General features: G+C 42.7%; 1 protein-coding gene across 3 annotated transcripts in view; it reads right to left on the bottom strand.

Moving 5' to 3' along the window:
• ARL15 (ARF like GTPase 15) overlaps positions 1 to 15,461 on the bottom strand; it is a 419,297-nt gene extending 403,836 nt beyond the window's left edge. Inside the window, exon 1 of one of the 3 annotated variants that reach the window (XM_027101127.1) lies at positions 15,324 to 15,461. In XM_027101127.1, the coding sequence (XP_026956928.1) occupies positions 15,324 to 15,371 (48 nt within the window). In that variant the 5' untranslated portion in view covers positions 15,372 to 15,461. The remainder of the gene's footprint in view (positions 1 to 15,323) is intronic. The other 2 variants (XM_027101125.1, XM_027101126.1) reach the window with 2 other exon arrangements.
• Between the last annotated feature and the right edge of the window lie 291 nt (positions 15,462 to 15,752).

The following is a 15,752-nucleotide window of genomic DNA, read 5'->3' as shown; positions in this document are numbered from 1 at the left end:
AGTAAGAAGGGGTGGCAGAGAAAGAGGTGCCAGGCACTGTTCTGAAATACATGTATTATTTTAGTTAATCCTCACAACAAACCCAAGAGGTAGTTAGTTACTCTTACTCACCCCACTTTACAGAGGAGGAACGTGAGGCGTTGAGAAGTTAAGTAACTTTGCCAAAGCTAGACTGGTAGAGCCAGGCAGGCAGTTCAGCCCAAAGCCTGCGGCACTCAACCATGAAACAAACTCCTCTACACCCACAGAACTTCGTTAAATGCCCCCCCACCTTGCTCAGTCCCTCAAGGTCACCTTCGAGGATCTCCAGGGCACTCCTCCTCCCCCACTCCTTTCAAAACTCCGGGCAATGAGCTCTAACATCTAGCTCTGTGTGCCTCTCCTTGTCAAGGACATTGGCCGACCTTCCCTCTTTCACTGAGGATTTCTGAATCTGCCTCAGCCTTTTGCTCCAGCCCAAGTCCTGCCCTGGTCCTGCTGACTTCGCCAGCCACAAGGATGCTATATCCAGCACCTGCGCTGTATTTCCTCTTCCACGTCTTAAGCTCCCCATCCTTCCCGCGGCCATGCACCACCACGCACTGGAGATTCCCCTCCGAGAGCCACTCTGCAATCTTAAATTCATACACCCTATTGTCCCCTACAATGAACTTTCTCTCCCTCCAGTTTTCTAAACAGTTACTCCAAATAACTCCAATACTCCCACTGTTCATCCGCATCAGGACCACCCATCCTCGCATCCTCTACTTTCTACTCGCCCTTCCTTCCTTTCCACTAACTCAGAGCTCAAGACGGTCTATCACTTCAGCCATCCTCTTGCCAGTGTCCTAAATTCCTCTACCCCATTAACCACCCACTGACTCACCTTGGAAAAATCCCAACCTTTATCCATCTAACTGCCCACCTTCTTGAAACCAACACCCAAACAGCTACAAAGTCTGTGTCCCTGGTCATCATGGCCCTCATTCTTCACTGTAGCTACTTCAGCTCAAACCCCTCCGCCACCATATTTCAGTCACGCTCAGCAAGATGACCTCACGCTCCACTTCATCGGCATTTAATCATCTCAAGTTCGGTCCCCTTTAGAAAGGAAAGCCGCCACTCAATGTCCCCTCCCCCCTCCAGTTCCAGCCCTGGCCTTCTTCTCGTTCGTGGTGAAATTTGTGGACAGTCTCAACTGCAGCGGCATCATTTCCTCACTTCACACCAGGCCTCTGAGAGCCTCTGGTCAAGGTCATCACTGACGCGAATCCAGCGAGCACCGTGCAGCCATTATCTACCAGGATCTCTGGGCCACAGTTAACACAATTGGCCACTTCCTCCTCCTGGAAAGTCTCCCTTCTCAGCCCGCGCAGCAGGACACTCTCCAGGTCTTCTCCCAACCTTGCAGCTCTCTTTCCCTCTTGAGATTCCTTTCCTGTGGCTGATCCCACAAAAACTGCGTGCCTACTATGTGCCGGCCCTGGCCGAGGCACTGGGCTTCCTCGGGTTCTCCCCTCCCCACTCAGCACAACCCTCCCTGGGCGAGCTCAGACGTGGACGTGACCTTGGCTTCAGTTTCCATCTAAGTGGTTTAGGATGGTCAGACGTTATCCAGACCTGGGTTCAGATTCTGGCTCCATCACATCACAGGCATGACACAATTTCTCTAAGCCTCAGTTTTCTAATCTCTAAAAGGATATTGAGTTGGCCAAAAAGTTCGTTCAGGTTTTTCTGTTACGTCATATGGAAAAACCCGAACAAACTTTTTGGCCACCCCAATAGTAATAGATCATGCATGAAAAATATGTAGCACTATGCCTCCCACCTGATGATTTAATAATATAGTGTATATATATGGCGAGTAACAATATTGTTTTTAACCACTCATCCAAGGCTCACCTCTCAGCTCCCATCTACTTACACGAAATCTCAACTTGGACTTCCCACAAGCAGTGCAAACTCCAGACTCAAAGTCCTCATCTCCCCTCTCCGTGTGCTATTCCTTCAAGTGTCACCTATCACAGTACATGACCCATTTAGCCTCCCTGATGCCTGTCGTGGTCCTAAAACATGCCCGTAAATCCTCTGGCTTCCTCCCACCAAGAGGTGGTGTCTGTCTCCTGCCCTTGGCCCGAAGCATGCCTTTGTGACTGCCTTGATAAACAAGTGCAGTACAAGTGATGCTGCATGACTGCTGAGGCCAGGTTAGAAAGACCAGCAGCTTCCATCAGTTTCTCTTGGTACATGCACTCTTTGAGCCTTCCAGCTGGATGTAAGCAACGCCGCTCCCCTGAGTCCTCATGCAGAAAGACTGCGCGAAGAGAGATGCCGCAGGAGTTCACACTTTTCCAGCCCCCAGATTTGCATGTTCCCAGCCCAGATGCCAGACCAGTGTATGAAGAAGCCTCGAGATGCCCCCAGCTGCCATCTGACGGTAACGTAATAAGGCATCCTGAGCAAGAACAATCTAGCTTATACTCAAAGAGACAAACAATAGCAAGATTTGGCAAAGATGTAGAGAAACTGGATCCCCATATACTGACGGTAAGAATGTAAAATGATGTAGACACTTTAGAAAACAGGTTGGCAGTTCCTTAAAAAGTTAAGCCTAGAGTTACCATATGACCCAGCAATTCCACTCTAGGTATAACCCAAGAGAACTGAAAAGATATGTCCCCACAAAAACTTGCACATGAGCATTCATAGCAACATAATAGCCCAATAGTGGAAACAACCCAATGTCCATAAGTTGATAAATGGACCAGTAAAACGTGGTACACCCATACAACAGAATATTATTAGGCAATAGAAGAAAATGAAGTACTGATATATATTAAAACATAGATGAATCTTAAAACATTTATGCTAAATGAAAGAAGTCAGATGCAAAAAGCTACATATTATATGATTCTCTTTATATGAAATGTAAATAAATGTCAGGATAGGCAAATCCATAGAGAGACACAAAGTAGATTAGTGATCGCCAGGACCTAGGGAGTGACTGCTAGAGGGTACAGGAATTCTTTCTGGGGTGATAAAAACGTTCTGGAATTAGATGCGGTTGATGTTGCACAACTTCATGAATATATTAAAAACCACTGAATTGTACAATTCAAAAGGGTGAGCTGTTATCTTGTAAATAACCTATAATGGAAAATAATCTAAAAAAAGAATAGATTTATATATATAACTGAATCACTTTGCTGTATACCTGAAACTAACATGATACTGCAAATCAACTATATTTCAATAAAATTTTTTTTAAAAGGGAAAAACAAGAACAGCCTAGCTGAACTCAATTTACCTCCAGATTCATGAGTAAAATACATGACCGTTATTAAGCCGCTGTTTTAAGGTACTCTGTTATTCAGGAACGGATAACCAGAATGATGCTCAAACCAGAAACCTGAAAATTATCCCTAAAATCCCCTTTGGTCTCATCTTCTACATCCAATGACAAAATCCTGGCAATTCGCAAAACGTTGCTTAAATCCACCTACTTTTCTGCATCCTTCCTGCCCCTACTTGGCTGTGAATACCATCATTTCATTCCTGAATCAGGACAGCATCTTCTTAACTGGTCTTCTTCCTCCAGTCTGGCTGCCCTTTCCAATCCTTCTCCACAGTGCAGCCAGATCTGACCATGTCACTCTAGGCAAATGTTAAAGGTTCCCATGATGTGACTGTAGAGGGACTCTGCAGCTCAAGTGTAGACACTGAGCCTGACTCTGCTCCAGCCACACTGAGCCCTTGGAGTTCCTTGAAGCGACGGAGTTACTCACCCCCAAGTCTCTGCACAAGCTGTTCCTTCACCCTGGCTCTGGCCCTGCCTGTCACTTGGCCAACTCTACTCAACTACAATGTTGCACATTAAAAATGGCTCCTCTGAAAAGCTCTCCTTGGCCCTCAAGTCTAAGTTTCCCTTTCATATACCACATTAGTAACCTTTATTTCCCTCTGAATAGAATATGCCACTCCAAAACATAACTGCTTACTTTTCATCTCTACAAGAGTATAAGTTCCTTGAGGGCAGGCCAATGTCTTATTCACTTGTATATCCCTAGTGCCCAGGACAGCACCAGAACCTAGAAGGCTTATAAAAAAAATTAGAGCTGTTTGAGTGAATGAATGATAATTCTGTAAAGGCAAATTTATGATCACTTAAAGAATTAGAAAGAATGGAAAACAGAAGAAAGTTATTCCAAAAGGGATACAAGATAACTGAGAAAAATTTTGAAATAAAAGAAACATTTAGGATTATCTAATTAATCCCACCTTTTTATAGATGAAGAAATTTAAGACAATAACATTGACTGGTTTGCCCAAACCTCACACTTAGTTGTTTCAAAGCCAGGAATACAACCAGGTCAACCAACCTCCATAGTACCTCTTCAGCGTTTCAGGATTTTCAAATGAATCACACAACTCAATAATGTAGGAATTTCAGACTATGGCCAAGTAATTTCTCCAAATTAAAAAAATCTGCCTTATAATCCTCTTGTACTATATTGTTCTCATGCCTGAACACACGGATGTAGCTCTGGGCAACTTTACATTTCTTTAGCGTACACACTCATCAGAATAAGTAAAGGAGTGACAATGTAAAGACTTGGTGAGGATACGGAATAACTGGAACTCTTACACTACTGGTACAAGTCTAATTGGTACAACCACTTTGGGAAAAGTTTGGTGGTATTTAGTGAATCTAAACATATGTATGCCCTGTGAACCTGAAATTCTACTTGACCCAACAGAAATGAGTGCTTATTTCCACCAAAACCATGCACAAGAATGTCTGTAGCAGCTTTATTCCAAATATCCCCAAAACTGGAAACAACCTAAACGCCCATCAACAACAGAATGGATAGATTAGTAATAGTATATTCATACAATATTGCATTGCAACTAAAAGGAACAAACTACTGATTCACTCAACATGGATGGATTACACAGGCATGCTGAAAGAAATCACACACAAAAGAATACAAAGCTGTGATTCCATTTATATTAAGTTCAAAATCAGGCAAAACCAATCTATGTCAATACTGCCTGGGAAGGAACACAGAGAGCCTTCTGGGGTATTAGAAAGGTTTTACATCTCCACCTGGGGTGGTTACAAGACACAGGTACATATAAATTCATCTAGCTGTACCTTTAAGGCTGTACACATTACTGTATGCAAATTACACTTCAATTAAAAAGAAGACAACAATTTGGTGAACAAAAAATTTGATTAGGGCTTCCCTGGTGGCGCAGTGGTTGAGAGTCCGCCTGCCGATGCAGGGGACACAGGTTCGTGACCCGGTCCGGGAAGACCCCACATGCCGCGGAGCGGCTGGGCCCGTGAGCCATGGCCGCTGAGCCTGCGCGTCCGGAGCCTGTGCTCCGCAACAGGAGAGGCCACAGCAGTGAGAGGCCCGCGTACCGCAAAAAAAAAAAAAAATTTGATTAGAAAAGAATAAGTGCACATTAGCTTTATGTAATACCTTATTTTCATGAAGTACAGTATAAACATTCTCATTCAACCCTTACAGCCCTATGTTAAAGTTTTTTTGCAAGTAAGATTCTCATTTACTAGTCATAATTACTATCTTTAAAAATACCTGAATCAGAGAAGAAAAGAGGAAATAAAAATTAAGTGATAGTAAAAATTAACTTTAACATTCTTTTTGGGACTAGAAGTCCTAATATGAGTAATTTGCAGAACAGACAAAAAAACATGTTTTATCCAAGGTCAAGGACAAATCTTTTGTGCCCAGCTCTTAAAATGTACAAGAAAGTATGTGCTCTGACGTAATGTTTAGTTACATTATTTCACAAAAATTGTACACTGCCATTTCTGGAGAGTATAAAAATCCCCACGGTGTCACTGAAGGGCAGGGGGGCTGGGGGAGGGCAGAATCCAAGACATACACAAGGAGAAAGAGACAGACTCGTTTTATCTATACTTGCCCCCCTTCTGTTAATGCCATTATATTGAGTCATATGGACTCCTACACCAATCGGTACAGAAATTATAACGCGATTATTTTTTAAACACACCTAATAATCAATAGTCATCACAGAGGCTCTGATGCTATCTGAATTTTTCAAATGAGGAAATTGTAGTTTGGATTAATTTGTCTTAGACCAGGTTCCCAGTATTTGGGGTTTTAGAAATAAGTACATTCTAAATATATACATACATACAAACCTGAGGATGGATAAGGATTGTCATCTTTTTATTCTAACAGGTAATAACATTTTGAGAGCAAGACAGAGAGAGATACTATCGTTCACTATCATCAGAATAGACAGCATATTCTAATATCTACACAAAGTTGGAAAGATATAATCTCATATTTTTAAGACTATAAAATAAATGTACAATGACTTTGTAACACTCTGACTTTTCCTTTTTGCTATGGACCGACATTTGGAAAACAACTCGTATTACTCAGGTAATAGGTGGAATATCTAGGAATCAAATACAGGACTTCAAACTTTTTCTTCTCTATCACAAAATAAAACACATACATATTAAGATTACGGATGTGTTACCAACCCTCATAATAACTGAGGCAGCTGGGATTACTCAATTTCTCCTGACCCTCAGTTTCATCAACCATAAAACAAGAATACAAGTTCCTACACCTCTCAGAGGGTCGCTGAAAAGACCAAACAAATGGTGAATGTATATTAAGTACTTCCTGCCGAATCTAGGACAGAGTAAATTCTCAATCAATATTAATTATCATCATTATCACCGTCTTTACTATTACATAACTTTGACTTAACAAACAGCAGCTGATTATATCCAGGCACGGTTTATTAACTTATTTAATCCATAAGTCAAAGCTTTAAGATGCAGGTACCTTTTGACCCTGCATAAAATCTACTAGAACATGATCATAAAAATACTCCACAGGATTAGAAACACTGCATGTAATAATCTCCCTTTTTGAGACGCACCATGTACATTTGCATAGTAAAGGCTGTACAATAAAGAAACTTGAACTTTGTTTGACCCAGTTTCCAAACTTCCTTGGCATTGAAACCTCTTTTTGAAACCATAGAACAATACACTATCACAAAAAATCCAAGAGTTTATATTGAATGTCCACTGCAGCATTATTTATAACAAAACATTAACAAAATAAAACAAAAATTTAAACAAACATAAAATATTCAATTAAAAGGTGATGTAGTTAAGAGAATTATGGTTTACGGGTATAATGCAGAAAATTAATGTTGCAGAAGAGAAACTGAAACATAAGTGTAAAAAGCAAGTTATAAAACTATATCTTCATTATAATTCAGGATTGAAAAAATATTAATCGGATCTCTGTGGGTTGCTTCGATTACAGATATACATTTTTTCCATTGTGCTTGGCTGTGTTTTCCAAATTTCCTCACTAAGCTTTTAATAATAAATATATTACCAAAATAATCTCATTTCTTACACAGGCAAGAATATATATGTACATGTGTTAATATGATTACAAAATGACTGCTCTAAACTGTAAAACAAACTGAATCATAAAAGACAGATATTCACATAAAATTTCATTAAACAATTTATGTGATTCATCGTGTGGTACTAAAAACAAGTAAACACACACACGCAAAATCATGCCTCAAAACCAACACCTATTCTTTTCTTTGAGCTTCTCACAAAATCCAAACAAGATCTCTACATATAAAACCAGAAATGGTAATATCCAAACTAGAACTATAAAACAAATATCTACAGACACATACAATAACATTTGTTAACCTTAAAAACATTAGAGAAATTAAACAGGTTTCAAGAAGATAAGGATGGTCTGCTACAACTCCTTTAAAATTAACACACACAGAACAATACTATATATTGTCTATGCATACATGCAAATATAATAAAAATGCAGAAACACACAATGAGAATGATACCCACTAGCTTTGGGATAGTTGTCACCACTGAGAAGGACAGAGGAAGAAAGCAGGGGAGAGCAGAAGGCTTTCGCCTTAAAGTTTCTTTCTTTTTTTTTTTAAAGAACACCAGAGTTTTGAAGTTAAAATGGCAAAATGCTAACAACTTCAATCAGGGAGGTAGGTACACAGAAATGTGTTTTCTTATTTTCTGTACTTTTTCTAAATACTTGCATTTATTAAAAATAAAACTTTGAAAGAACTGTATTTTGCTTTAGCTCCTGACTCCAGGTGCAGATTGATTAGGAACAGGTGTAGGCGTTCTGCGCCTCAATCAGTGGTCCTGGGATGGCTCCAGACTGTCATCTGCTTCCTCCAGAGAGGCCAGAGAAGCAGCTATCTTGTTGAAAAAAGAACCCCCAGGAATCCTTCTGGGGGAGACATGGCCCCAGTTGCTAGGATCTAAGTCCTCAACCCTGAGAGAGGCAATCCAGAAGTCAGAACAATTCCCAGCAACGCTAGGTACAAAGGAACCTGATAAATGAGATGGTCCTGCAAATCCAACTTTTAGTTCCTATTTAGTTACTCTTAAAATCATGTGCTTTTGGCTGTGAGTCAAAGAGCAGAATGCCAATGCCAATGCTTATGCACGGGGTGAAGGAGACAGTGGGTAAACAAGCGAAAGCAAAATCAGTGAGCAAACTCTCTCACCTTAAGGTACAAACACATGTACTTCCCCAGCTGAAGCGGGGCTGTCAGTTCCCAGGAGGACTTCTCCCAGGTGACAGCAGCAATCAAGCTACCTCTCAATTTCCAGCCCTGTGCCCGAAACATGGCCCCACTCACTCATCCTCTCAACAACTATTAATTATTGCTAGGTTGGCAGTACTGAACCATGCTTACATGCATGGGCTTGGAATCCACCAAGCTAGGCTCGTAGCCTTGCCCTGACACTCCACTGGTTACGTGATCCCGGCCATTACTTCACCTCACAAAGCCTTAAGCTCCCTCTTTTCTAAGTCAGTATGTCTTGCGCCTAAGTCAGCAGTATCTGGTTAACAGGACTGTTGGGAGGATTAAATTGGGTGATGCAAGTGAAACACTTTGCACAGTACTTGGTACATAGTTCCTTATTTACCGGACTCCAGACTCAATTCTGGTGATAAAAGGATGATCAAAATAGTCAGGGACCCTGCACTGATACATGTTACAGATTCAGCGATGAAAACGTTCGCAAAGCGCCCAAAATTAAGAGTTTCAAGATGGTAACCACAGAGCATTAAGCCAAGCATGGGGGCCCTTCTAAGCCACACGCCCACGAAGCCAGCCCTGCCGGAAGTAAACGTGCTCAAACACTTTGCTGATACTCAGAAATGAGGGTCAACAAGAACTGGGCTTCTTAGATTCAACCACACCCCAGAAGCATTTAGGGAGATGCCTGGGCAGAGCACAGCATAACTGAGGGACTGCAGGCTCCAAAATAAAAGCCCATCATTAACTCAATTTGTGAGAAATATCAGCATTTGTTAACTAAAATGCAGTTACCAGACATTCCCTAAACATCTTTTCTTCCTTCTAGTCTACCTCAAAAACAAACGCTTTGGAATTCATGTCATCAGGAGACTTTGCCCAGCTGAAATCCATAAGCAAAAGGCTACTTGGGGCCTAGTGTCTGCTGGGCACAGACCCACTTCCCATCAGCCCTTGGTTAAGGAGCAGAGCAGACTTCAAATAAACTGCCAAATAGATTCTGAGTCTCAGGGATTTCTGAGTCTTCAAGAGATGACTGGGGCTTGTGGCCCTGAAGGTGCCCTTGAAGTGACACTAGGGGGCATAGTACCAGGGTGCCTGGAAACCCATTTGTGGTTACTTGATGAAACATTGGATGGTGAAGGCCACCTCAGTGCCCAGAGTCAGGACGTTACAGGGCGGGAGGCTCAGGACACAACACAGTTCTCTTTCTATCCGGCCTTCTTCTTAACAGTCATGTAGCGGAGCCAAGTCCTCGAGCGCGTGGGAACATCAGTCAGCCTGCTCCTGGCACCTGATTTCTTGACTCAAGAAGCAGCATGGTATTTACATGAAATACACTGTAAAAATTTCAACTGCATTCCAACAGCTTTAACACCAAGCTGGAAAGAATGCAGTGAAGAGGGAGGGCTCTGGGGCCACAATCCCAGCTTATTACTTGTTAGCTGTGTGAACTTGGTGAAATTACACAACCTCTCTGAGCCTTGGTTTAATGCATTACACGTGGAAAGCACTTACATTATCTGGCACCACAGCAAATGCTCAATAAATGTTAACTGATCTTACCCTCATAACTCCTATGCTTAATTCCCTCACCCCCCAGCATGCCTACAAGCACCTGGCTTAGGCGTCCTTCAGAATGCAAGCTCCCAGAGGGCAGGGGAATTGTTCTACAAGCCTGGAACAATAGAAGGTCGAGAACCAGAACTACTGTTTTATATCGCAGTTCCTGCTTCATCGTCTGGATATTTTTAAAACTTTTTTGATAAGAGAACTGTTTATTGTGCTCCCATTATTTTTATCTTATGATTTGTTAATAAAAGAACATCTACGGGGCTTCCATGGTGGCGCAGTGGTCGAGAGTCCGCCTGCCGATGCAGGGGACACGGGTTCGTGCCCCGGTTCGGGAAGATCCCACATCCCGCGGAACGGCTGGGCCCGTGAGCCATGGCCGCTGGGCCTGCGCGTCTGAAGCCTGTGCTCTGCAACGGGAGAGGCCATAGCAGTGAGAGGCCCACGTACCGCAAAAAAAAAAAAAAAAAAAGAGGCTTATGTCATTATGTTACACATAGTCAGAACATACAAGTTATAATGATCACAGTCATTCATGGTCGAAAACAGCACACTTTTAAGACAACAGAACATCAGATGAAGTCACAACTGTGCCTTCACTCCTCGTTTTGAATGGGCTCACTTACAACTTAGTAGAGCCTGAGAGCTCTGTGTACATCAAGAGTTTCTGTTCTTGGTTGGTTGATTCCTTGGTTTGTATCCTGCAAATGGGGATGGATTTGTGCTGATCCACCCACCTTCTCTCACCTGATCTTCCCCATTGACACAAATTTTTATAATGGCAGGTATAGCCTGTGACCAAGAAACTAGACCACATTCATCAACCTATACTAGGAAGAAAACTAGAACCCTGGCCTTATTATATCCCAAACCCAATACAGACACGCAATGATCATTATCTGACAATTAGCATCCAAGACTAATGAAGCACTTTTAGTTGTCACATTTTCAGGCCTAGCTTTGCATTTTAGTTCACAGTGAAACAAAGAAAAACACATGAGAGAGAAACCTACCAGCAACCCAAGCAGCAGAGAGAAACCTACCAGCCAGCCAAGGAGCACATCAGAGGCAGCCTCCTCCCCCTGTGTCTACCCAACTGTCCTGCCACAGGTTCCTGTAGAGCCACCTGCCTGCCAGCCCTACAGCCAAGGGGATCCCAGTTGGGGGCTCATCAGCTGTGACTTCCAGGGTCATGCACAAAGCAGGGGTCCCATAAATATTTGTTAAATGGATTAAAGAAAATATCCGAAGGTGGCTTTTATTTTTATAGGTATTAAACAATCCTCAAGAGAGTCTTGTGACTTCCTGCTTGCTGATGACACTCTAAATCTTTCCATATCCTGAGACTAATTTAAAAGGTAGTCCAGGGACTTCCCTGGCGGTCCAGTGGTTAAGACGTCACCTTCCAAAGCAGGGGGTACGGGTTCGATCCCTGGGAGGGGAGCTAAGATCCCACGTGCCTTGGGGCCAAAAAACCAAAACATAAAACGGAAGCGATATTGTAACAAATTCAATAAAGACTTTAAAAATGGTCCACATCAAAAAAAAAAAACCTTAAACAAAATAAAATAAAAATTAAAAGGTAGCCCATTATTTACCACTGAACGGTAACAGTCATTCCACAGGAGGTGTAAGAATAATAACAGCAACTTAACCACATTATATTGACATTCTACATCTGAAAAGCAACGTGCTGTGTATAAATCACTTTCCTTCCATTGTCTCATGTAATCATCAACGGCACTACACAAAGCATGAGAAATTTTATTGCTGTTATTTTGATGGCAGAAGGGGGGGAAAGGTAAAATCCAGGCCAATGAACATGAATCGGTACACAAAGAATATTAAACCGAAAGGAATCCAGAAGTTGATCTTATCCAACTTTCCAGGAAAACATGGTAGACACGTTTTTCATTATAACTTGACTATTTTCTCCTACCATATTCAAAAAGCTCCACACGTTGTCTTACTAATTCTACCTGTAAGAAGAGAGACAGAAAGAAAGATGCTGGTACTGCCCTTTGAACAGCAGCAGAATCTTTACCTACAGACCTGACAGGTGTGCACATGGCCTTTAAAGCCCATCCTGAAATTGGGAAAAAGGTATGTGGCCTGCCAAGCAGATTCCCTCGTCAACCGGAAAACCAAGATTTTTTATATTAAATGGCCACCCAGCCTAAACAAATAATATCTTGATCATCTTAAAGTTAAGAGTAAAAGATACATTTTGCATTCCCCAGAGCAAAACACCTAATCCAAACAGATTTTTATCTTGTCTTACTTTAGAAGCTGGAAAAGAAGAATTGTCCCTTCGGTCTCATATTCATTCAACTCAACAAATAAAGATTGGACACAGGGCGATACATATAATTATTTAGGATAAGCAAGTTACCATTATTTCCCTAAACTGAAATCAATGAAAACCCTATCCACCTTATTTGTCCCCTCTAATTGAGAGCACTTCTTTTAAGTTAAAAAATCAACAGCAGCCTCTAAGATCAGAGAGCTTCATCAATTGTTTTAATAACCACAATCTTAATGAAAGCTGTTAAAAACAGCACATCTACGTTTCTCTCATTTCTCTTCCTCTCCTCCAAATGAAAAAGGTTAAATGATGACATCCAGCCTAAAGAACAATGCATACACACACACAGCTCCCTCTTCCAGCTTCCAACAGCAACAATAAGAAAGTCAAACACCGATTAAAAAGAAAAAAAAGAAAAGATGGCACACAAATTATTCCTGTCAAGTGATACACAGGGTACTTACTCTAGTCCACAAGCTCAACAAAAGCTGAAGAGTTAAACTCTCGGAATGAAAGGAGCATATTTTCTCTGGAAAGTAGGTAAAAGGACTTGGGAACTGATTTTTAAAATAAGATCCCAGACAGAGTCAATGAAATTGATTTTCATTTTTTAGAAACTGGTTTTTAATAAACACCATATAAACATTATGTACGAGCAAATGAATCCGTCTGAAAGGCAAGAAGAAAGGAATGGTGTGTGGAACATCATTTTCTCTGAGAGCTGATAAGCAAAACGTAAACACAGAAGACCACCTGAGGAGGGTTTCTTCTTTTAATGTTTAAGGATTTCCTTAAGTCTTTTCACAGCGGATATTTGGCACACTCATAAGAACGGACTTATTTCCTTTAAGAGTTTTTTTCTCACCGCCAGTGATGAGCCAAGTGATTTTTATGGGGCTGTTTCACTGCACTTGTGGATTTTTTAAAAAGCATAGATAAGGTGACAAAATAATGATTTTTCAAAAACAGGGTGTATGGGGGCATGGCAGGTACAACAAAAAGGCCATGTCGAACTTGGGGCCCATTGATTCTGACACAAAACTGTTAGGAAACTGACAAAGAAATAATCTGCTTTTAAGGTAATCTAGAGCCCCACAAACATTCCTCCACCCACCCTTAGACTCTCCATCAGTAAATTAACCTGAGTAATTAAACAGTCTTCCAATTTTTTTCCCCATGCAGTTTGCAAATTTAAAACTCACCCAGTAAATAAAATAATAAAATACCAGAACAACTTGAGTTCCTTTTTAGAAACTACTTAAGAATCCAAAATTAGCTTTCAATAATATAGGTAAGGGCAGCCCCTTCCAATTAGGTAATTATCCTCAACTTTGGCTTTAATTCAGGCAGACTGCAAGACAAAGCCATGGTACTGTACTTGATAAGACAAGCTACAAAATAATCAGTTATTTAATTCAGAAAATAATCTTTAAGAAACATCCAACAACTCTCTTAACCTACATGGCACTTTGTGTTTTAAAGAACCTCCTAATCAGATAACCCCCTTCACAGGCTCCCGTTATGGGCAGATAATGTCCCTTTATCACAAAGACAGAGGAAGTTACTGACATCAACAAATGAACCAAACAGAATTTGAACTCAGAATTTTTGACTCCCCTCGATTCACAAGGTCATGCATTAACTGCAGTAACCACCCCTCCCCACAAGACCACCAAACAAGGAACCTTCAGGGGAAATAAGCCCAAATACAAAATAACATTACAAAACCAGTCCTCGTCCAGCGTTTCTTGACTAGGAAAGCATTCACAGTCTTTCTTAGTACAGAATTAAGTGTAATTCCTAGAAGGCACTGGCAAATCTCTGCCAAGCCAATCTGCAGAGAGAAACCAACTGCCTGTGTTCAACAAGACGAAGGGACGGTCAATGTTTTTTAACCATCTGCTTCAACTCTGCATTGCAATAGCGGTTCCAGCTAACAAGGTAAACCTGGTCATTGTTTAGGATCGAACACAGCCAGGGTCAATGAGGATCCCCGTGAACACAAACATGCAGCTGTGGGGAAATAATTTCTGGAACAATACATGGTTCTTGCATAATTACACACACACACACAAAACAAGTGCTTTTTAAAGTAATGTTCAGTCCCAGCATTGTGCTGACACTTTTCCCACCTAAACTTCTCAGCGTAAGCCTGGCCTAAAAAAGCACAGGTGGGATCCAGTTCGTGCACAGGGTAAAAGCGGCGTGCATTCAAGGCAGGAACGGTGAGGCAATGCCTGCCCCTACCCAGCCCCTTCTACCCAGGCTGCGATGTAGATTAGTCCCGTCTACTTTATGGTAATGTGCTTTTAAAACCTCGCGGCGACCGAGGTCATAGCTTTAGAGATCTAATAACAACCAAATGACCGGACCTGCCGGGCACTTAGTAAGCCATTCTGGTTATGGCTCTTTAATTGTACCCGGAGTTCTGCTAAAGGGAGAGGGGGAAACTCCTGCTTCGCGGGAAAGAAAAGTCCTCTGCGGGAGCGCAGAAGGAAGCAAGGAACCCGAACGCGGGCGGGGACGCCCAGCCGCCGCGGCCCCATCTCTCCGGGAGCGCCCGCGCGCCCCTCGCCCCACAGCACATCTGACCCGGGCCGCACCTTTACCTGTCAGCTCCACCACCCCCTCGGAGCTGCGGCCCCGCCGTCTCAGCTGCCGCCCCTCCGAGTCCCGGCACAGCTCTAGAGCTTGCTGCGGGAGAAAGAACCCCAAAGGCATCCCATCCCAAAGAAAGAAAGCAAAAAGGCTCTTCCTCCAGGCGGAGGGACGTCGGGCACGTCGGGGTCCGAGAAGCGACACGACACCCCTGCCCCGCACCTACCAGATAATCCATGTACAGAAACGCCTCAGTTATCCGGAGATCAGACATCCGGCAGCCTAGAGCATCCGGAACGGCTCCGAACCCGGAAAAAAAAAAGCAGCGTCTCCGGCTGCGAGCGAACAGCCCCTGAAAAAGCCAGCAACAACGAAAATAGCCGAGAGCAGCCGAGGAGCCGAAGATTACACAAGGGGCGCGGCGATTGGCCGGATGGGCGGGCAGAAGGAAAAGAGAGCGCTCATTGGCTGTAGCGCCTATAAAAGGCAGGCCGCTGCGGGTGGCTGGGGAGAAACGCGGGAGCTGTTGGACTGCCGATTCCTGTCAGGAGGGCTGAGGGGGCGGGGGCTAGGGCGGCGCGGGCGGAAGAGCGCGAGGGGAAAAGCGGAAAATCAGCTGGTGCTGTTGCCGCCCGAATTCTGTGTGCCTCCGTGG

Source organism: Aethalodelphis obliquidens, unplaced genomic scaffold (genome assembly GCF_003676395.1).
Source record: "Aethalodelphis obliquidens isolate GAN/ISIS:26980383/991018 unplaced genomic scaffold, ASM367639v1 scaffold4, whole genome shotgun sequence".
Lineage (NCBI taxonomy): Eukaryota > Metazoa > Chordata > Mammalia > Artiodactyla > Delphinidae > Aethalodelphis > Aethalodelphis obliquidens.
The sequence above is the reverse complement of the archived record's forward strand: the minus strand, read 5'-3'. Positions and strand labels throughout refer to the sequence as shown.